Raw genomic sequence first — 21,562 nt, 5'->3', positions numbered from 1 at the left:
GGCCGTCGGCGTTCATTGTGTTCGTTGGCGTTGACAACGTTTTGCACTCCGATCATTTTCAGGAAAGCAACTGCGCATAATTAGCTCCCTTGGTCAGCAGACGCCTGAATCGCACTTATTTTTAAGTGGGGTGATGAGAGATGTGGGCTGCATATGTCAGCGCTGACAAAATTGAGCGAACACTCACGGTCAACCATTAACTGCCACCTTCCAGGGTGGCAGGGTGGGTGTTGACTTTGATGTAGACAAAGAGGAGTTTCTTGCCACGTGTGCGTGAACACATCCCATTTCTCTCCTTCTCGAAGCCTTACACGGCTGTCAAAACCTCGCGAAATACGTGCACAGACGTCGTCTTTGATAACCAGGCATAGTAGATGCAGCAAGTCGTGCATAGATCCATCTATTCCTTCCACCACGAACCTTTCTTCATGGCAATCAAGAACTGTTAGTGGAGTGTTTCTTGAAGAAGGAATATGTGTGAAAACTTATAAGTTGTCTCTAATTGTACTTACATGTCTTGCTAAAATTATTCGCCTCAATCTATCGAAAAGCTGGAACAGGTGATGAGCTGCGCTCAAGCTTCGCATTAGGAATTAACGTAATCGTCGGCAATTTTTTTTTCACATCCCGAATAAGAATAGATGGCATATGACTGTCTTATTTGCTTCGAACAAGCCGGCCCTGCTCTTTCCCTTCCTCTCTCTCGTTCTCTCTCCATCTCCTTATACTTGAAGCTTGAAGGAGATTACATCTTTGGGCGGTACGTCGATGTAAACAGCATGAACTACATGTCTCGCTTCAGTTACCACATTTCGTCGTTACTCGCTGTCTCGCGAGAAAGCACAGAGCACTGGCGTGATTAAAAGTTTCTTGAAAAACTACTTTGTTTACGGGATCAGAACATGCGTCAGCACGCATGCATTCCTGAAGTGTAATAATGTAGGCGTAGCGCGGATTAGACAGCTAATTTTTTGCTGTTTTTGTCTTTACGAACTGCTATGAGCTTGCGTCACCGGGAAACTGTCAGCCACTCTAGCCTAATACTTTTTTCAGCTCTTGTCCTCCGCGCATGTTTTCCTGCGAGCTCTCCAGCTCGGCATTTTGCATTACCACCGTATTATAAATACATCAAAAAGAGAAGTTCCCTTTCAGAGCGATCTTTTTTTGCTGTCGGCTTTTTCTCATTTTCAGTGTATAATTGTTTCTCGGCGTTCTTGCTCGCGCTATATAAGCTCAGGCATGAGGCAATTCTCCTACACAAGCAAAGCTTCCACAGCCTTTTTGTACCTGGTACTTCAAGAAGTTGGACGGTGAGAAAAACACTTTGTAGCTTTTGTTTCCCCACTGGGCTGCATGTTTTCAGGGAGGTTCTGAACTGGTTGCTTTTGCGTACTATAGGTGCGCGCTTCTGTTGTGTCCCATTCAAACTTTCAGGCCAATGCCGGCTTGTATTGCGACGCTTGGCGCTTTTCTACAGTCCGGAATGGTCCTGGGAGTGCTCCATAGCGGGGCATGTTGCGTCATCGTAGGAGGCACGCGAAACCAATCTAAATTCCAAGCAGCACAGATAATCGGTTCAATATTGGAAACAACTTTCCAAAAGGCCGGCCCCACAAAGGATCAGAGTGAAATGCATCCATTTGCAATATTGTGCCTATTTACTGTGCTGTTTGTGTGTGGCCTGTGCTGCTTGTGATGATACGAAATCGAAACCAGTGGCTTTATTCCATTTACGAAAATTCGCTATTAATTATGTGAATGGCTAAGCGTGCTGCCTATTTCGTGACCAAGGGCTGTATTACTTACGGATCTATGATCCCTATTCCATTGCACATCCATTTCTTCCTCTGACAGATATTAGTTTGGGCAGATAAAAACTAAAAATAAGTGTTTTTCTTTTTTTACTGACGAAGCTGCGGCTTTCAAGCGCGCGTGGGAGACGACCGAATCTCTTGATTGGCTGCATGGCACAGTCGAAGGTTAGCTCCCGAACGCGGCGACTGGCAAAGGTTGTCGTCAATGTGAAGCAAGAAGGAGAAACAGATAGTTATGGTATTTCTCATCGAGAACAAAACGCCACACACGCGGGTGAAGAAATTGGCTGTGGTTTAGCTCTGGTTAAACCTGGAGGATTGCGGAAGCAACATCTACGCGTAGCCATATATTGTTGCGTGAGCTACATTGCCCACAGCCTCACCGTTTCGCGTGCTCTTGCACGACCATTCTGCGCATGCGCGAGGAGAGGGCGACGTCACTAAGCACAGCTGGCGTGCCTCGCCGCGCGCGCTCGCCTTTCTTTCGTTAAAATGTTTAGTTTATGTGGTTTAACGTCCCAAAGCAACTAAGGCTATGAGAGACGCCGTAGTGGAAGGCTCCGGAAATTTCGACCACCTGGGGTTCTTGAACGTTCACTGACATCGCACAGTACACGGGCCTCTAGAATTTCTCCTCCAAAGAATTCAAATGATCGGAGTGTAAAACGTTGACAACGCCAATGAACACAACGAACGCCGACGGCCTATGGCTTCAGCGCCGCGTTTCTTGCACAACGTTGCCAATGCCAACGCATGCAGTGAAAACTTGCCACTACCGCCAATTAGCTTAAAACATGATTGAGGTGTCCATTGTTCCAAGAGGGCAGTTATGCACCTTCCCTCTGGTTCAGGTGTCCAGTGAGATGTGGACACCTCGCCCTCACCTCAGGGGACGTATATCATGGCATTGCAGAGCTAAGCCGCTGCCAATTTTATATACACCACAAATCACGCAGATGGCGATGCGCAATCGCTACTGCACATTCGGTACTGCGCATCAGAGAGGAAGAGAGAGAGAGAGAGGGAGACTATCGGCGATGCGATGGAGAGCGCGCAGCGGCGGTGGTGGTGGTGAAAACTTTTAATTTCTGAAATAGAGTTTGGGAGCCACAGAGTGGCCCTGCTGCATGGTCAGTATCCTTAGTCCGGGACACCGCATGACAATGCCCCGTCTCTAGCCCGTTTCACCAGAGCCCTTTGGGACTCAAGCGAGGAGCAGTTGAGGAGGGCAGTCTCCCATGCCTCTCTGGAAGGGGTAGGGGAAGGGGGGAGGTGGGGATTTTGAGTACATGCCCACACCATGTGGAAGATATCACAGGTCTCCCCACAGTGTGGGCATCGCCCATCCGTGTTAGGATCGTAACGTTTTATTATTGCAGGACAGAGTAGAGTACCTGTCTGCAGGCGCCTTAAAGTTCGCTCCTCCGTCTTACTCAGCCCCTTTGCAGGGGCCGGGAAAAGGCGGTGGCGGAGGCTGCGGCGGAGGCTGCTGCGGAGGTTTGGCGCGCCAGCTATGCGCCGTGTGACGTCACCCGCTCCTCGCTCATGCACAGCTTGGCCTTTCCAGAGCTCGGCGAAATGGCTCGGCGACTATCGTAGTGTTGCTTTCGCAACAAAAATTGGCTGAGGCTAAGCTCGGCTATGTCAAGATATACGTACCAAAAGCATGCGACACAGCTAGCGAAGCGAGCAGAGGCGAGCGCAATGAAGATTCAAGCGGTGTGACATCATACCAAATGGCATCGGCGGCACCGCGGCCCGACGCGCGGTGTGACGCATGCCATGTGGCGTCGAGCGCACGGCGCTCACCAGCTGCTGCGGTGGACAGGCGGTGGAGACGCGAACCGAGCCGTAAGGGAAGGGATGTATACGAGGGTTTGAGAGAAGAAAGGAAGAGGTGCCGCAGTGGAGGTCTCCGGAATAATTATTGCTACTTTAAGCAGCTGGGGTGAACTTCCATCGTTCTTTTTTTCATTGCTTACCTTGTTACAAAACAAAAATATTTCCATGCAGGTCAGCCCAAATATGTCTCGCCTTTTCGGAATCAACCTTCTGGTTGTTGCTGCAATCATGTTTGGTATGTATACCTTCTGTGAAGTATTGTTTGAAGAGCGTTAGCGCTTACTCATCACGGTTCTCTATTTCTTAGGGCCGGTTACCACCTCCAATGGGCGTGAAATTTTGTGTCCGAGCAATTCAAGATGGTAGCCCCCATAGCAAATCGATATAGCAACGCAATGCTTGATTGATTGGTGACTTCATTAATATATCCTATTGGAGGTTGGTGGCGTCACTGATGTGACGCCACATATATCTAGTCACATGACTATCCTTAATCGCTTTTAACTCAATGATTAATGAAGCATCATAAAACGAATTAGATATTTCGAATCGTCTATATGAGTACAACAGGTTAGACATCAAAATTAAGTAATGAAATTAATATTTAGTCATTCGCATGTGTCTATTTAATTGCTTATAATTAACTAACCGATAACGTCATGATCTAAGTAATGGATATTCGTAACGGCCTTGATGAGTAGGACATGTTAGACACCAATATTGTCGAATTAGGTTAATATTTTCTTATGGCTAGGCCTAGCATGGTCGCCATGTCGTCAGCACTCAGCAGCTCACAATTTCATACCTCATGGCGACCGGGCACCTACCGCCTTGAAGTATGGAGAAATGGCGCTTCAAGGAGTCGAAACATTTTTCGGTCGAGATTGGTCAAAAATATCCGACCTCAAGGCGGCAGGCGCCCGCTCGCCGTAAGTATGGAAAAGTACCCTAATCACGCGGCAATACATGACATGGACAATATGGCGCTACCGAACAGCTAACGCTCTTCCCGACAGCGTCTTCCAGACGGTGGCGGCATTTTTTTCTTCATATATTTCTCGAAAACATGCTTACAATAACAAATTACTAACGAAACGATTTGATATCACAGTTTCACTTTGTAAGATGGCCCAGGAGAGGACGTGTTTCGCGGCAAATATTCAGTCTGAGGTATGTTTCGGCATAAAGATAACTGTCAAGCAAGCTTGTACCAATCACCAATCTTCATGATTATCTGCTAATACATTGCTACTCGTGGATGCCGGCCAGAGGGGTGGGGATAAGCTTTGAGATCTATCCTACCAAATGGAAATGCAGAAGATTTGGGAGTACGTTACAGTTGAAACGTATTCCCCTAACTCTGAAAAATATATCTTAAAACAAAGTTACAGTGCTCGGGTTTTTATTTCTTGATATGTCACGAGAGTGTTTTGGTAGTTCAGATGGATCTGCGTTTTTTTCAAGAGGCTTCGCTGAAAACGGATCAAAAGTGATACAAATAGCATTACCAGATATTGATTCAACGAGCTAGATCCTTCATTCCCACCGTAACGTAGAGGCAAGTTCTACTTTTCAAACTTCGCATCAATCACATCAGTACATCGTACCTGGCCAGGAATCGTGTTAACGGATGGACAACTCTTACGAGCCAGCGACAGAATGAAACTGCGCCGATTTGTGTCTGCCTCTTCGTGCACTTCATATTCTGTTTCAACCTGGCTTTCAAACAGAGCAAATTAAATGAAATGTAGAGTTCGTTATCACCACACCGAACCAATCGAAATGCCAGTGTTTGAATTACTTTAGTGGGTAAAACTCGCGCAATATTAACAACCTTTGGCCTCAAAGCGTGCAGTGTAAGTTTAAGAAAATTACATCGAGAAGGCTTTCGCTTACTGTATAGTAGCAGTGATTTATTAAAAAAAAACAATAATTGTAAAAAAGGAAGGAAATAATTTATTGAAAAGCTACCCCCATGGTGGCGTCCCAGCTGCTGTTAGACGTCCGCATAATCGCCGCGGCTTCTAAAAGCCGGCTTTTTCCCGTTGCCTTCCTCTCATTGAAGGAATTCGAAGAGGAGTAACGAATAACAATGGCCCTTACTAAATTCACTGGTTCAGGTTTAAACATCAATCAGGCGTGTTTATTACACGGACGGAGAGCGGCTACAAATCTAGGCCACCATCGCTAGATCTAGCTAAGCTTCCACACGGTCCCCGTGCTATTTTGTAGCCCGTGTGAACAGGTACACTAGGCGCAGAAGCCAGTCTTGAGTCTCACCCCACATCCTCCTGGCCAGAAGATTCTAGGTACACCCTCTTTGAACGGCCTGCAGAGGCGCCGACGTCGAATGAGCTCCAGTTGCAGTTGCAGAGGAACGGGCGGTGTTTCCTCCTGTTCGCCGAGGCTGCCATTTTCACCCGAATTCTTCCTTCCGGGAGTGCTAGGCAGGGGAGGAGGGGATAGTGCTCCGAAACGAAGACCGGAAAACATGCGAGCCTCCGGCGAGGGAAGGATGGGGAGACGCGCCTGGGGGAGGGCGGTGTTGCTCGAAACGCGAAAACTTTCGAGACAGGCCGGCCTGGCCGATGCCACGAATGCGGCACATTTATGGAGAAAGCCTCCGTCGTGGTGTCTACAACGTCCGTCCCCCCCCCCCCTTTTTTTTTTTGCCCTGGGCTGTTCGGGTATGGTCTCTGCAAATACTTAGCTCAGCGACGCGCGGAACAACAGGGCGAGAGTGAGACGGGGAAGGTACCAAACTTCCGGTACAGCCTTTCGGTGTAAAACATAAATGCAACACCAAGACAAGCCATCACTGCGAAGTCAAGAAAATAACTTTCTTTGTTGCCAGTTACACACCGTATAAGAATGAGTCGTATTATCCCTTGACTTCAGAATCTCTTCTGTCAACCGCTCGGCGTCGCACTGTTCAACTCCGCTGAGGCCAATTGCAACTGCGCCATTTTGAGTGAGGAACTGAATTTCGCAGCCGTGCCAAAAAAAAAACAAACGAAAGACCACATTTAAGGAGGCCTTGGGCAACAAAATTGTCGAATGCCGTTGCCAGGCACAGAAGTGTTTCTTGAGGTGGGCGTCTGTAAGTTTTGCGTTCATACCTGTGTTCTACACAATCCCTGCGATATAGAATGTCGCATAAAATGTTTCAAGAATATATTTGAAAGCTAGAATAGCGTACATGCCACGTTAAATCAAACATTCTGCGTCGGAATATATCAAAGAGCTTAATGCAAAAGCGAACTGTGAAGCTTCGCAAGAGAAAAAGTGAAACCAACTTCTTTCCTCCATCTTTGGCAGCGACCCTGATGATGGTCCCCAACGGAGCAAACGCATTTAATCCTACAGCTGTGCTTACTGATATCGTTAAGGAGATCGGCCATGCACTTGGACTCCGGAGTGAAGAAGAAGCTACCAAGCAGTGAAGATCCGAGTGTTCTGAATGATGTCCCGGAATCACCTTTACTTGACTGAATGAAATAAAGTAGAAACCCCCTACGTACTTGTTCTGTGTTACGATGCTTCAATATGGCAATCGTCGAAATCTCCACGATGGCTCTCTGAGAGCTTGATAAGTACTGAACAACATTTGCTTACTCTTCCGAAACAAATCGTGGCACGGAGAACTGATCACTGGTTTGATGCTTTGCGATATAAACCGACTTTGTATGTGTTCTACGCGGGCTGTGTTAAATTCAGTTCATCTCCTACATTCCCGCCTTCAACTGCGTGCACAAAGGCAGTCTCAGTCAGTAAAAAAGTTAGGCAGTGGTTCAACTCTGACCAACAGAGTTTCACGTATCGAAGCCACGTAAGCATGATTAAACATTGTTTATACATCGTTTATTGCTTCTTAATTCCCCCACCACTTCAATGCCGCTTATTCCTCTTCATTGATTGGCTTGATGAAGAAAAAGCGAGATCGAGCACAGAGCTCTGGTTATGTATATGCCTCATACCTGATGTCACAGCTGTGAACTGAATCACGTGACACAACGTGATTACCATGTGACTTTCTTACTATTTCTGCCGACAACTAGCAATGTCAAAATTCAGTGTAAAAGTTCAAAGTCAAATGTCAAAGGTCAAGATCAAAATACAGGGTCAAAGGTGCAGGTCAAACTTGAAAATTTGAGTGCAAGGTGAAAGGTGGTCTACTAAGTGGACCACACTTGGCTAGGTTTATGTGCACAGCACCAGTAGCCATCACTTATCTCAAGGTGGTTTCAAGGTCGTTCGTAGGGTACGGCGAAATGCATCACATCTATAGTGGTCCAGCTTTCGCAACGAAAGGTCTTCAATGCTACGTTCTGCAATGAAATCCAAGAGCATTACACATCTTCCCTTTTACTGAGAGCAAGAAATTTGAGAGCGAAACCCGCTATATACCGTCTCTGCAAAGAAAATGATGATTTCGATAGAACTCCGCAAGGTGAACGATACACCACCGACGCCGAATTGGGCATTCGTGCCGGACTACCGGCAAAGGAAAGAATTGAAGCGAGGTTTTAAGGAATGGTGATCTGGAAATCTGTCTGGAAAATGGTTTTATCTCCTCTTCTCGGTGTGCCGAAGTAGAAAGCGGAGTTTTGCGATGCGTTGTTTTCTTGCTCTTGCATTATATCGCTGTGCGGAAGTGTAGAAACACCTGTGTTTCAGTGTGCTGGCACTTATACTGACAATTCTCTGCATTTGGGCGTTTTCCGTCTGTCCGTCTGTCCGCATGTCCGTCCGAATTCCGCCTGTCCGTCCGTCCGTGAGATGACCGAATGTGGCCTAATTACCCAAATCGACCGACATTTTTTTTTGTGAACAAAAGGCTGCTGTTTGCGAGCTATGCTACGGGAGCAACGACAAAAAGGTATCCCCCCAGGCAGCACGCCAAGATTGTACCAACAATGGCTCATTGTTGGAATACAGTGGCATCAATATTGGGCTGGCATTGGCATAGGAGCACATTACTACATTTTCCAACCTTGGCCCATACTTCATACCAAGATTGTCCCATTGTTCAGCCATTGTGGCACTGCCAGCATGGGCATATCACTGGCCTTTCCACTCAAACTTCATTGGTCCTGCAAGTATCAGTCCAATGTTCAACCATGCTGGTACTACCGCTATGTACTGAACATCAGCTATTCCATTGATGTCCCATTGTTGATGCCAATATTAGTCCCATGGATAGCCATTCTGGCCCTACCAATATGTACTGAAATAACCCACTGTTGATGCCAAGATTGTTATGTTCAGCCATTTGGCACTGTCAATGCAGACTAAGCACAGGCTTTTCCATTCATGACAGTGCATACAACCTGTCACATCAGTGGCTTAAAGATTGGCATGCCACTGCCCTTTTCTATTTATGACTCGCCAGTAAAGCCTATGTTAATTTTTATCTTCAGTGGCCAACATTAATGCAAATGTTCACTCGTAAGCAACCATGCAAATATTCATAAAATGAGACAACCAAAGTATTCATGAAAACATTTATTTTATGAAAAAGTCCAAATAGAATTAATCGTTAGGGGCCAGGAAGGGTGGTGCCAGGGGCTGTGGGATGGGTGGTGGCAGGGGCTGTAGGGAGGGAGGGCCCTCGGGAAGTGGAAGAGGCCAGGGGATTGGGAGGCACACATGCGAGCACAGTGCAGGGGGCTGTCCCCGCAATCGCAGGTGGCGTGCTTGGTTGGAGGAGGGAGAAGACTTCGGCAAGGCGTCTCTTCCTTCCATCACATGAACCGGGCAGCCAGCTGCAAATAAAACCTTGTGCCTCTGATGCGTCAAATGCAGTTTGTCGCAAATGGCATCTGCACAGGAAAAGTGAACAAAGAAAATAGACATTATTTCCAAGCACACAAAAATCATGGCCATCATTTTAGAAAATTGTAAGCAAATAAATTCCAGGATATGGCCAATGAGAAAGGCTGTACTGAAGGGCTCCTGATTAATTTTGGCCGCCTAGAGTTCTTAATTTAAGATGCACCGACATCGCTTAGCACACGTGCTTCTTTGCATTTAGCCTCCAGAGCAATGCAGCTACTATGGATGGTGTTTGATCCCTCACTTGGAATCAGTAGCTGAGCACCTGAGTCAGGAAGGACATCAGGTAAAAAATATAGTAAACAGATATATTATTACGTGCCTCATAATCAAGGCAACATACAAAACGTGGACACAACTAAACAATGAAGTAAAGAATCACTAGAGGGGCCTCAATCCATTGACACTGACTTGTCGTTGCGATTGACCACCTTGCACCTGCTAAGTGGCATCATAGATGCCCATAAATAGAAGGCAAGTGACTGCAGCTTCTATTACACACCGCAGGTTCGAAGGGCATTTTCAGCTCCAATAAGCTTTCCAAACAATTAAAATAAAACTGTGAAAGCATGTTGAATAAAGGGAACATGAAAAACTATTTACTAAAGCTAGAATTTTTTGCCATCATTAAATACTTGTAAATGAAATCAAAACATAGTTCTCTTTTCTATAAAAGGGAGATAACGCATCTGTCCAACTTCCATTTATGAACTGTGTTGCGCTTCAACTGTCATGCACAACAATGAATTTTAACCTGACTAACTCTTTAATGTCGCTTGCAAGACATGGGCTTTGTCAAGTTGCGACGACAGTCCACCGCTGTGATATATCGCACCTTGCGGAAAAATTTTACACTTTAGTTCAAAAGGTGTACTGTCTTGTTCCCTTATTGCATCAGGCTTGTAGAAGAAATAGGGCTAGGGGTGGGACAAAGGGATGGTCAAGGATAGGCAGAAGAACGAGGAAATGTTTGCCCTCGGGTGTAAAAGACACGACCAAATACGCGAGAAAGAGTAGAAAGATTTGGAAGGAAAAGAGAAAATAAGGAGAAAAGGACTAGTGTTGAAGTAAGTGAGTTAGGAAAGCTCAAGGGACAGGTGAGTCCCACTTGGGTGGGCGAGAAAAGGCTTAGGACACGAGGGAGGTGGTCAGGGAACACGAGTAAAAAACAAGTGAACACGAGAAGAAGAGTAGAAAGACTTGGAAGGAAGAGTGGAAATAAATAGAAAAGACTGGTGTTGAAGTAAATTACTTAAGAAAATTTAAGTGACGTGGTGAGTCCCACGCGGAACGGCAAGGAAAAAAAGGCTTAGGACACGAGGGTGGAAGGAATAGGGCTACTGGTCGGACAAAGGGATAGTGGAAAAGAGAAGAACGATGAGAAGAAATGCGAGCGCTAGAAAACACAGTGAGCACGCGAAGAGTAGGAAGATTTGGAAGGAAAAGAGAAAATAGTGAGGGAAGACTAGATTTAAAGTGAGTGAGATCGGAAAAAGGCGAAATCAGGAGACGCGAACCACGTGGGCGGGCGGCGAAAGGCCTAAGTGGCACAAGCTTACTTTTGCGGCCGTCGGTCCAGGCTCCTGAACAGGCACGAGGATAACCACACCAGGTAGTTGGTATGGTGGAAGGGCCGAGGAACACTTGGTTAGGAGCGGTAATCCAAAACACAGGGCTCCAGCGCACAGGGCACACACGATCACGGTAGGCACAGGATGGCGGAGGGCCGCAAGGGCCAGCGGCACACGCCGCGGCCTCGAGGCGCGCACGAACTCGACGGAGCGAGCGCCGCGCGCGACCGACCGCGTTGACTGCTAGGGCGAGACTGGCAGCGAAAACGAGGCAGCAAGGAACAGAGAAGCGAGCGACGCAGGTCCACTCCGTTCGAAGGCTCCGGGGAGACTGGAAAATCGCACGCGCAGTCCGTGCGGCGCCAAACGCGACCGCATCGCGATAGGTCATCGGTCGTATGACGTTTACGAAGAAGAGCTAATCAGAAGGCCGAAAATTTTGTTTATTTTTTTGTGCTCCTCGTTGCACTGCCCTCTCCCCCTGATTCACGCCGAAGGAACAGTCTTTTCGGAATACACCGAGTACCCGTCGAAATTGACCAAAGGGTGACCGTCAAAGTGACGGCTAGTTTTTACAGTGCAACTGTAAGAAAAGCGCATAACACTAGGACGGCTGATAAGCTCTGTTTACATAAACGCGAGAGCAGCGCATCATGTCAACTTTCTCGTGCATCCCACTCATGTAAACAGGGAAAATGCGCCAGGAAAATGCATTAATCCCACAGGCAGGGCGCAGATCGGCAAGTGCAAGTCCTGTGCTGGGCTGAATAGAAACAGGTGCTCGTAGGGCGCCTAGATGTGCGTGCGCTTCTCTCCGCTCTCCCCTCCCACACATCGAGACACCCTAGTTTCGGGGCCCCCTCTTCCGCCCTGGGCGCCTACACAATACCCTCTCGGAAGGAAAACAAAGCAGACCACGCTCAAGTTGTGACCGGCTGCCCCCCCCTACTTCCGCGTGGCGTATTCTTACATGCGAGCATGGCGTCTCCCCTCCGCGAGGAAATTTCGGGAAAAGAAAATCACCAACTAGCCCCGCCACTGGGAATTACGATGCGCTACTGCGGTATTTATGTAAACGCGGAGCTCTTCTTAGAGAGCCTTTCGTTCTCGCCCAACTAATTCTTCTTCAAGCTACAGGAGGGATAATGCCCGATTAATCTCCATATTTCAGAAAAACCTTTCCAACATAGCTTCGCGACTTGGGAACGGGGATCAAGACTTTTCATTTTTGTTTATCTAACCCACCCTTTTTTTCCGCTCCTAGACTGCTCTCAATGTCGTAGGCAGCGTCGCGCTGCCTACGACACGAGGTCGAGCTGCCTATTGCAGGAAGCGATTGTAGAACTGGTGAGATACTGCCAGCTTCGAAATATGGCTGAGCCAACGCAGGGAAAACGTCCGAGAAACTGGTCCAATACTGCCAACTTCTAGAAATGGCTTAGCCAAGGCGGGGAAAACGCCCGAGAAACTGGTCAAATACTGCCAACTTATAAAAATGGCTGAGCCAAGAGAGGGAAAACGCCCGAGAAACTGGTCCATTACTGCCAACTTTTGAAAATGGCTGAGCCAAGGGGGGGAGAACATTGGCAACGCGGGGCCTTCATAGGACCGTTGTTTGCCAACTCAATTCCTACATTGGACCACTGTCATGTGCTGCTTGGGCCTTTTTCGCTTTCCCTCTGACGATGAACAGCAATAGAAGTGGATACGCGCCATCCCCCGAAAACAAGTTGGTGGTTCTTTCGATTTGCCGAACGTGAGTGTTTTTGAGGGACATTTGGATCCTGCGGACATCGTTCGGCCCGACGAGTTCTTAGGGAATGGTGATGTGTCACTGCGCCGTGAGCAAGCCATGCTGAAGCTTGACGCTGATAATAGAATACTCGAAGGAATCCAACAATACTTAACCCAGCTCAAACAACGCTCTCGGTCATTAACAGAGCGATGCTGTATCGCATCCGATGCGTCCAAGGCAGTGGACACTTCTGATTACTCGCGTCCGACTAGGTGCGGCTAACACAGTGTCAACACAGATTGGTCGCTAGTGTCAACGGGTCAAATGCTTGAAATGCTAAAGAAGGCAGTGGTTCGAATGACACCTGTCGTGCGCGTCAGTAGAGGAATCCCGCTTACGAATGTTGCGAGGGCTGTGCTTATGTGTGTCCTTCGTTCCAGTTTCTTGTGCAGCACACATGCAAGGTGCGTGTGTGCGCGGCTGGTTTTCCCCGAGCCCCGAAGATGGACGGACGGAGCCCTACATGTTTATGCGCCATGTGTACGTGTGTGTGCGTGCGTTCGTTTCTTACACTCAGCGGCTGAACTGTGAAAACTGACAGCAGAACAAAGAGACGAGTCACGGACGCTACCGAGGATAGGGTTGGTCAGCGAGCTTAGTGAAGTATCGAGGCACCTTCGAGGAGCTGAGTACTCTGCAGACGGAAAACACGTCTTTTGAGCGGAGGGAAGCGCTACTGACCCGAGATAAGATTCTAGAACCATATAAGCTGGCTGGGTAAAACGATTTAAAGAAAGCAGGAACGGATTCAAGATGCTTAGGGCAAATGTTTAGAGGCACGCGACGCTGGGAACTACATCACATCACTTATAGCGGAGTGATTTGGGAACGATGATAGGGTAATCTCCCCAAATGGAGAATCAACACAGGACAGCACAAGAGTGAACAGCTTAGAACTGACTAGTCTTAACTAGAAAAGTGCGGAAGCCAATATTCCGAAATCCACCTGCGCAGGGGTCGACGAAATTCCAACCAAGGTGATTAATGAACTTGGCCCAAGAAGCAAGAATACGCTGATAAAAGCATTGGAGAAAGTCAAAACAAATAAGCAAACTCCACACAGCTGGAGACACAGTTAAATGAATTTGATTTTTAAGGGAAAAAGAGATAGGATGAACATAAAATCCCTCCGACCTATTACGACATCTGTTATATACAGGCTGCAATGCTGGCGGTGAAACTGAAAATCCAGTTACTGGTAGAAAGTAATAGGATACTCGGACGATATTGTACTGTAAGCCGATAACTAGAAAGATTTGCAAACTCTAGTTAATTGTTGTGGGGACGAGGAGGCGCCCTATGCTTCCGCTCTAGCGCAACTCAGTCAGGTGTGATGATTTTCAACGATACAACTCATCAGGTGCTTATAATACAAGGCCACGAAATACCCACAGTGGCCGAGTACAAATATCTCGGGATATGGTTAAACGAAGGGCAGAATACAAGAAAAAGCACGAACAGCCTCTCAGGGCAAAAGGACGAAGTGATGCCAGGATAATGAAACGTATAGCAGCATGGGGGTACAACAAATATGAAGTACTGAGATGTATTTGGAAAGGGACAATGGTGCCGGGGCTTACATTCGGGAATGCGGTTTTGTGCTTAAGGGCAGAAGTTGAGTCGAGATTAGAAGTAAATCTAAGATCTGTTGGAACATTAGCCATAGGCGCCGACGGCAAAGCCACAACCGAGGCGGAGCGAATGATATTGGTTGGGCGCCATTCGAAGCACGGGAAGGTCAGAGCAAAATACTATATGACGAACGCCTGAGGAAATAGGACGATAACAGGTGGGCAGCTAAGGTATTCAATATATATACACCGATACAGAAAGTGCGTTGACTCACAATGGGCGAAAAGAACTTGGAAACTAACGCATAAGTATGCCGAACACGAGGGCGGAGAAAGAAAGAGCATTAAATGCTTTAGGAAATCCCCCTAGGTGGAGTATATTTGTAATAAGGGAGTAATCACTCATTGAAATCCACCCGAGCGCAACCACACGCCTACAAAGGGAAGCTATACAGCTTTCTCAGGAACTTTGTAGGTAAAGAAAAGGGAATAAAGAAAAATTTGCGTTGTTCCATGGTTGGAAGCCGGGACCACCGCTTCAACTTAGTAGTCGCTCTACCAATTGATCTAATCGTGGCGGCAAGCTTATATCAAGCTTTCCTTTGTAGCTGTATCGCTGCGCTCGGGTGGATGTCGATGAGTAACTGGTCCCTCATTAAATAGCATTAAACGACAGGTTATAAACGTGGAAGGTAAAAATTGTATTAATTCAATGGAAAAGGAGCACAGTGTAGAACTATATCGATAAAGGAAAAGGCAGCTCAGGAAGGAATCGTTCTATGGTAGCTCAAGAGGCAGTGCTCTTTGAAGTTAGGTCAGTGTGTCTTAGAATGGGCAGTTACAAAAAGAAGTTTAATGAAGAAGATGACACATGTGGTGTGTGCGGTAGATCTGTAGAAACCATTGAACGCCTCAAACTCAAATGTGATGGCATCCATCCGAATGTCGATGCAAGCACATTGACTCTTCCGGAGGCCCTAGGGTTTTGAGATACGAATGGTCCTGTAGAAAAATCCGCGGTGGAAGTTAGCAAAAAGCCATTGGAAGATTGGTGGCTCAAAAGCATAGATGGGACATAGGGTTACCCTTACAAAAATGGTTGTCAACATTCTTTAGAATTTGTATTAACATTCTATTGACTCTCTCAACACTGTACCAACTTTTACATTCTATGAAGCAATGTTCATACAAAGTTGGTACAAAGTTACTGCTTTGTATTTACTCCTGTCAATAGAAAGTTACTAGAAGCTATGTTTACATTCTATGCACACTTGTTAATACAAAGTTGATAGAAGTTACTTCTTTGTATGTACTCCTGTCAATAAAAAGTTACTAGAAGATATCAAAGCATTTTGACATATCAAGAGAAATGAATGACGAAAGTGCATACTGTTTAACACAATTAAAACTGCCTTGTTCACATAACCATGATGATTTTACCCCAGTGCATGGTGAAATTCACTGCAGCTAGCTGTAAATATTACCCAAGTTGAAGAACAATTAAAAAAACCTGCAGCTTCAGTCTTATAGCAGGCATTGAACAAATTAGCATATCAACAAATTGATTAAATTATAAGAGCAAAAGTTTTTTTCATCGACATTTGTTAATACAAAGTCGGTAGATCTTTCTTTACTTCTCTGTATGTACTTTTGTTAAGAAAAAGTAACTAAGCATTCTTAAAAGTAACTAAGCATTAAGCATTTTAACACAGCACAAAGAGGTGTCAAAATGAAAAAATATATGAATTTTCATCTAGACAAAAAACTGTTTACATAACAAAGTTAAACGGTGAAACATGTATTACCGCAGAGGAATCGAGTTATACCATCTGATTTTAGTTATTCGAGAAAGCATTTGACTCAGTGGAAAACTTAACTGTCATGCAGGCATTGCGGAATGAGGGTACAGAAGAGTGTTATGTGCAAATATTGGAAGATACCTATGATGTCTGCACAGCTACCATATTCCTTCATAAAGTCCGCAATAAAATTCTAATAAGGAAGCGTGTCAGGCAGGGAGACATAATCTCGCCAATGCTGCTCACCGCCTATATTCCGAGGCATAAATTGGGAACAGTTGGCGATAAGAGTTAATGGAGAATACCTAAGTAATCTGCGATTCGCTCATGACATTGCCTTGCTAAGTCCCTCAGGACATGAAATGCAAAGCATGATCAATGAGTTGGACAGGTAGAGCAGAGCGGTGGGTCTAAAAATTAGCATGCAGAAAACCAAATTAATGTTCAACAGTCTTGCAAGCGAACAGCAGCTTGCAATTGGTAGCGAGGTGCTGGAAGTTGTAAGGAAATATGTCTACTTATGGCAGGTAGTGACTGCTGATACAGATCATGAGAGGGAAATAAGAAGAGTAAGAAGGGGCGGAGCGCATATCGCAGGTTCTATCAGATCATGAATGGCACTTTACCGATATCCCTCAAGAGAAAAGTATACAACAGCTGTCTCTTACCGATACTCACCTATGGGTCAGAAACTGGGAGGCTAACGAAAAGGGTTCAGCTTAAGTTAAGGACAACGCAGCGAGCTATGGAAAGAATTATGGTAGGCGTAACGTTAAAAGATCGAAAGCGGGCATAGTGAATAAGGGCACAAACGTGGGTTAATGACATCCTAGTCGAAATCAAGAGGAAGAAATGGGCTTGGGCAGGGCATTTAATGAGAAGGCAAGATAACCCCTGGTCCTTAACGGTGATGGAGTGGATTCCAAGAGAAGGCAAGCTTTGCAGGGGGGGGGGGGGGGGCAGAAAATTAGGTGGGTGAATGAGAGGATGAGGTTTCTAAGGTCGCAATTGGCAAAAGAAAGGGTTAATTGGAGAGACATGGGAGAGGCCTTTGCCTTGCAGTGGCCATAGTCAGGCTGACGATGATGATGCAACCTTTTATGGAAGACTTCTCATTTTCATTTGACTGAAGCCTTTTTTGTCATTTATTTTTATTTTTGAGTTGGCAGGGTAGGTGTGGCTCGCAAGATATTTTTAAAAAAAGCATCAAATGAGAGCACCGTATTTGTGTTAATGTGTTTTTGCTCTTGTCATTTTCAGGTTGACATTGGCGAGGGAGTGCAAGTTGATGAGGGAACGTTGGCCCGAATCAAGGCTGACGCAAGGGGCTCAGGGTCAAAATTTGCCAGATCACTGCTGCGCGTACTCTTTACACCAGAAGAATATATTGGAAAATCTTTGTTCGGGAGAAAGTCTAACGCCCACAAAGACGTTCAGTTGAAAGAGGCACTTGACCCGTTGAGGGTCAACGCCATCATAGGTATGCATTCAGGTTTCTTTTTATTGTTTTCTATTGACACGTAGGTGCCGCCAGTGTGAAAGGAACACATTACCCATATTAGAGCAATAGTTACTCCATAAATGTGATTAAAAAGTCCACTTTTTATTTGTTTTAAAGTGTTTTGTGAGGGGATAATGCTCATGTGAAGTTTTCAAATTAGGTGCACAGGCAACAACCCCGATTTCATTGTTGTGTCTTAACTGACCATTCTCATTACCATTGGAGCTGCCTGTGCCTAGCATATAAAGGATGACAGAAGTACAGGAAGCTATTACTTGGTATCAAAAAACGTTTAGTTCCGACTTTCAACAAAAATTTTTATTGCTTGGCTGCGTAAATAGGTATGGCTTCAAACAACAAAAAAAATCAGGAATAACATTGGAGCATATATGCGCAATTAATCTGATGGTGATGACAACAGCAGTGTCTAAAAATCCAAGTTCCTTTTGTTAACGCATGCAACCTTTAGCCATGTGATTTATGTGGCTTCAGTAATTTTCTGCATTACCTTATTGCTGTTTTTTCTTGTCACTTTTGTTTATGTGAAGTAGAGATTGGATTAACTCTCCTAGTCTGTGCAGTGCATACTGATGTGCCCTTTCACCACTTGCGTTTTGTGGTGTTCTTTCAGAGGTTTGTTTAAGCATCTTTTTCTGTGGCACACATATTGCTTGCTGCATGACTGTGCGGTGATGTGCACAGTGCCTCATTCAGATACTATCACAAAATGATCGTCATAGTTTATGGTACCCTCTCGTGCAATGTACTCAGCATTGCTTTTTACAGGTCTTGTCTAGCTTTCTGGGGGCTGAGAATAATACTTTAATGCGTACTCGATTTCCTATTATTTTGAGTCTATGTGCAAGGGGTTAATAATAGGGAACTGCAATTATGTTTTCCCTTTTCTCTTCATCGTTATGGCCAAATCTTGCTGTTGGTTTGGCTTGTTCTCTACAACTTATTAGAACTCTTGACGCTACAGACAAGTACTGTTTGGGATATATCCTGCCTTCAAAAGGTGTTTGATTTGGTGGCTGAAACCACCTTGCGTGGAGTGCATGCAGGATTTCTTTAGTCTGCTGTTGTAGCACAACCAAGCGGTGGCAGGTTTAACTAGCTAGATACCTAAATTTTTATGGACTTTTAGCATATGTTTACCACCCTGTTTGCCTTTTAAGTCGCTATTCTTTGCCCTCTTTATTGATTATCTTAAAACAGTATGCAACTATCAATTGTTTCACTTTGAGGGATTATTTGGCCATTCTAGGGAGGTAAAAATGACATCATTAGAAAGGTTGATTCTAAATGCGTATATTATAGTACAGTCAGCTGTTAAATATAAACACGCAGCTATGATGCTTGTCAAAGGCAAAAACCCACATCCCGCCACGTTAAACATATCACATGCGGTCCGCGCTTTTATAAGCTGCTCACTTTCCTCTTCAAGATTTCACATAAAGCATGTGTTATAGCAGGGTATTCATAGCTTTCATTTCATTGACGGATTATTTGGTCACCTGGACTGTTCTAGACTGACTGTCTTGTCAAGAAGTTAAAAGAGAATCTGGCTTGATTTACTCTTTATCCAACCGTGTCGCACGGTGTGTGCCAATGCACATAAAAAGTTTCTTTTAATGGTTTGGTATGTGGCGCATGGACACTTAATTCATGTTACAAAGAAATGAGTTCTGTGTTGTACAGAAAGGTGCACATGAACAGTGTGTGTGCGTGCACCACGAGCCCCTTTTTTCCCTTTCCTTGTCTGCTTATATATAATGAGGTGAGATTTTATATTCATATGAAAAAGCCAAGTGCATCTGATATTGACTACTGGCAATGACACTTCCTCCTAAAGATGCATGAGGACCTTGCATAAAGCTTATAAAATCGCTAGCTTCTGTGTGTAATCACATATTCTTTTCTTCTAGGGTACACAATCAGAAATTTTGAAGTGAGTTCCTTGCACGTGAAAAACACGCTGTCACCATTGCTAGCAAGAGGATTTTGAAGGAGCAGAAGCTTCTGCGTGTGCTGAAGGCAGTATACTCATTTTCCGGCACGTATGCACGTCGTCAAAAGTTTTGATGAGTGTCAAGAACTAGTCATTTTAGAAAAATTTAAGGACAATGAGGTACCAACGGCTTGTGCAATAAACAAATGTACTCATATAGATTTCGCTTCTATCATTTTTTAAACTAGTCTGTAGTACACTGTTCACAAAATGATTTTGAAGCGTTGAAAGAATGTTGATAAAGATATTTCATACAGGGTTGATGAGTTGATGGTAGGAGTTAAAAACACTATGAACGTCATTGCTTTCAGTATTGGTGGCCAGTAGTGTGCAGAAGACTGTTGATAGATTGTTGATGGACCACCATTAAGTCATCGGTAGGAAGTGTTAAAAACTGTTGATAAGTGGATGAATAGGCGGTATAAAGACATCTTACGTACCTGAGTCTTTTGAATATCGGTGGCCATTTATCGGAAGACTGTTGCTAGGCTGTTGAGAAGTGGTCGATATGAAGTATGTAAACTGTGAATAAGTGGATGATAGGAGGTATAAAGACTTTTTACATACTTGAGTCTTTTGGATATCGGTGGCCAATTGTCGGAAGATGGTTCATAGGCCGTTACTACGAAGTATACAGACATTTAAAAGACTTTCTATTCAATGTTACTAGGTTCTATCAACTTTTGTCCGAAGACTTTCTAAAGAATGTTACTAGAAATTTTTGTAAGAGTTAGAAGCGTAGGAAATCGTATTAAAAGAAAATGACTAATTTTAATAACGATTTACAACACAGTTGAACACAAATAAAAAAAACCAGCATGGTGGCAACTGTCACCTCCCCCTGTTTCAAAGGGGACGCTTCCATCTTCTATCCATCCATCCATCCGAAAACGCATGCAACAGGTCCGCGGGGCAGCTCAAGCCAGTGAAGCCTTGGAATAAGGACCATAAGCTCGCACAACTCCACTTCAATTTAATAATGTTTTTTTCCTCCTCCTCTTCCTCCTTGCGCTCTTTGGTGCTTACACTTCGGCGCCGCTGCCGGATGCGTATGTTTCCTTTCCGTCCAAACAGCGACGTCCAAACAGCACGGCGGACAAAACAGCACAGCGACAAAACAGTACAGGGGAAGAACAGCATGGTGACAAAACAAAGCCAGGAAGAATTAGCACGACAACAAAACAGCATAGCGGAGTATGGCGGAGCGCTGCTGGAGGGGTGAACTATCACTGCCATGTTTAAAAAAAATTTATTTACATATGTGCACATGACAAGGTTACCGGATACATTGTCATTCACAAGAACACATGACACTAAGCATGTAAGGCGAGCCAATAAAGAGGTACCATAAACATCTATAAGTAACTAACAGGAATTGCTCGTGGGCGATGTAAAACAGGATAGCATACCTGCTGACAAAAAGAGTGAAAAGGCAATAATTTGACATTGTAACACTGAAAAGGAGACCTTAGCGCCAGTTTGGCCTAAAAACCAGGACAACACGGCCGTTGTTTACAGAAATGAATAACCGCTGGTTTATTAAAGTAACAGTGCAGGCTCACTCCTTGAGGAACAGCGTTGCTTAAATGGTGCATATGGAAGAACTAGTGGTTATGTAGTCCTTGCTTGCTTGGCTTCAGTGATCTATTCTCTTTCTGTATTATATAAGAAGAATCTGGGCAACCGAGAGGTAAAATGGCCCGGGCATGCGTTCTGCGGTCAAATGTCCCGTGTAGTTTAGCTCTTCTTGTTTTCTAGCTATGTTTGCTTTCCTTTGGCTGATTTAGATGCATTACGTGTATCCACACGCAGCCGCTTCCTTT

At 45.1% G+C, this 21,562-nt stretch overlaps 1 protein-coding gene across 5 annotated transcripts; it reads left to right on the top strand.

Moving 5' to 3' along the window:
- Window positions 1-1,205: 1,205 nt before the first annotated feature.
- LOC149324384 (uncharacterized) lies at window positions 1,206-19,898 on the top strand. Of its 5 annotated transcripts, none has more exons than XM_089565566.1 (5): window positions 1,206-1,310; window positions 3,828-3,891; window positions 13,238-13,347; window positions 17,488-17,707; window positions 19,657-19,898. In XM_089565566.1, the coding sequence occupies exons 2-5, from the start codon at window positions 3,840-3,842 to the stop codon at window positions 19,734-19,736; spliced, it is 462 nt and encodes a 153-aa protein (XP_089421692.1). In that variant the 5' UTR covers window positions 1,206-1,310; window positions 3,828-3,839; the 3' UTR covers window positions 19,737-19,898. The 5 variants fall into 5 exon arrangements, 4 of the variants coding, with proteins under 4 accessions (XP_089421692.1, XP_089421691.1, XP_089421694.1 ...); XM_089565565.1 differs by having other exon boundaries at window positions 13,238-13,351; XM_089565568.1 differs by lacking the exon at window positions 13,238-13,347.
- Window positions 19,899-21,562: the final 1,664 nt, after the last annotated feature.

Source organism: Amblyomma mixtum, unplaced genomic scaffold (genome assembly GCF_055824585.1).
Source record: "Amblyomma mixtum isolate Tamu unplaced genomic scaffold, ASM5582458v1 scaffold_44, whole genome shotgun sequence".
NCBI classification, from domain to species: Eukaryota; Metazoa; Arthropoda; class Arachnida; order Ixodida; family Ixodidae; genus Amblyomma; species Amblyomma mixtum.
Note: the sequence above shows the minus strand (reverse complement) of the source record. Positions and strands in the feature narration are given on the sequence as shown.

Bases quoted from the DNA above. Each gene is read 5' to 3' on its own strand.
- LOC149324384 (XM_089565565.1), top strand. From the start codon at position 1,240: ATGAGGCAATTCTCCTACACAAGCAAAGCTTCCACAGCCTTTTTGTAC. The intron at 13,352-17,487 runs GTGCGTTCGTTT...TGTCATTTTCAG, and splicing joins CCATGTGTACGTGTGTGTGC to GTTGACATTGGCGAGGGAGT. The intron at 17,708-19,656 runs GTATGCATTCAG...CTTTTCTTCTAG, and splicing joins GAGGGTCAACGCCATCATAG to GGTACACAATCAGAAATTTT.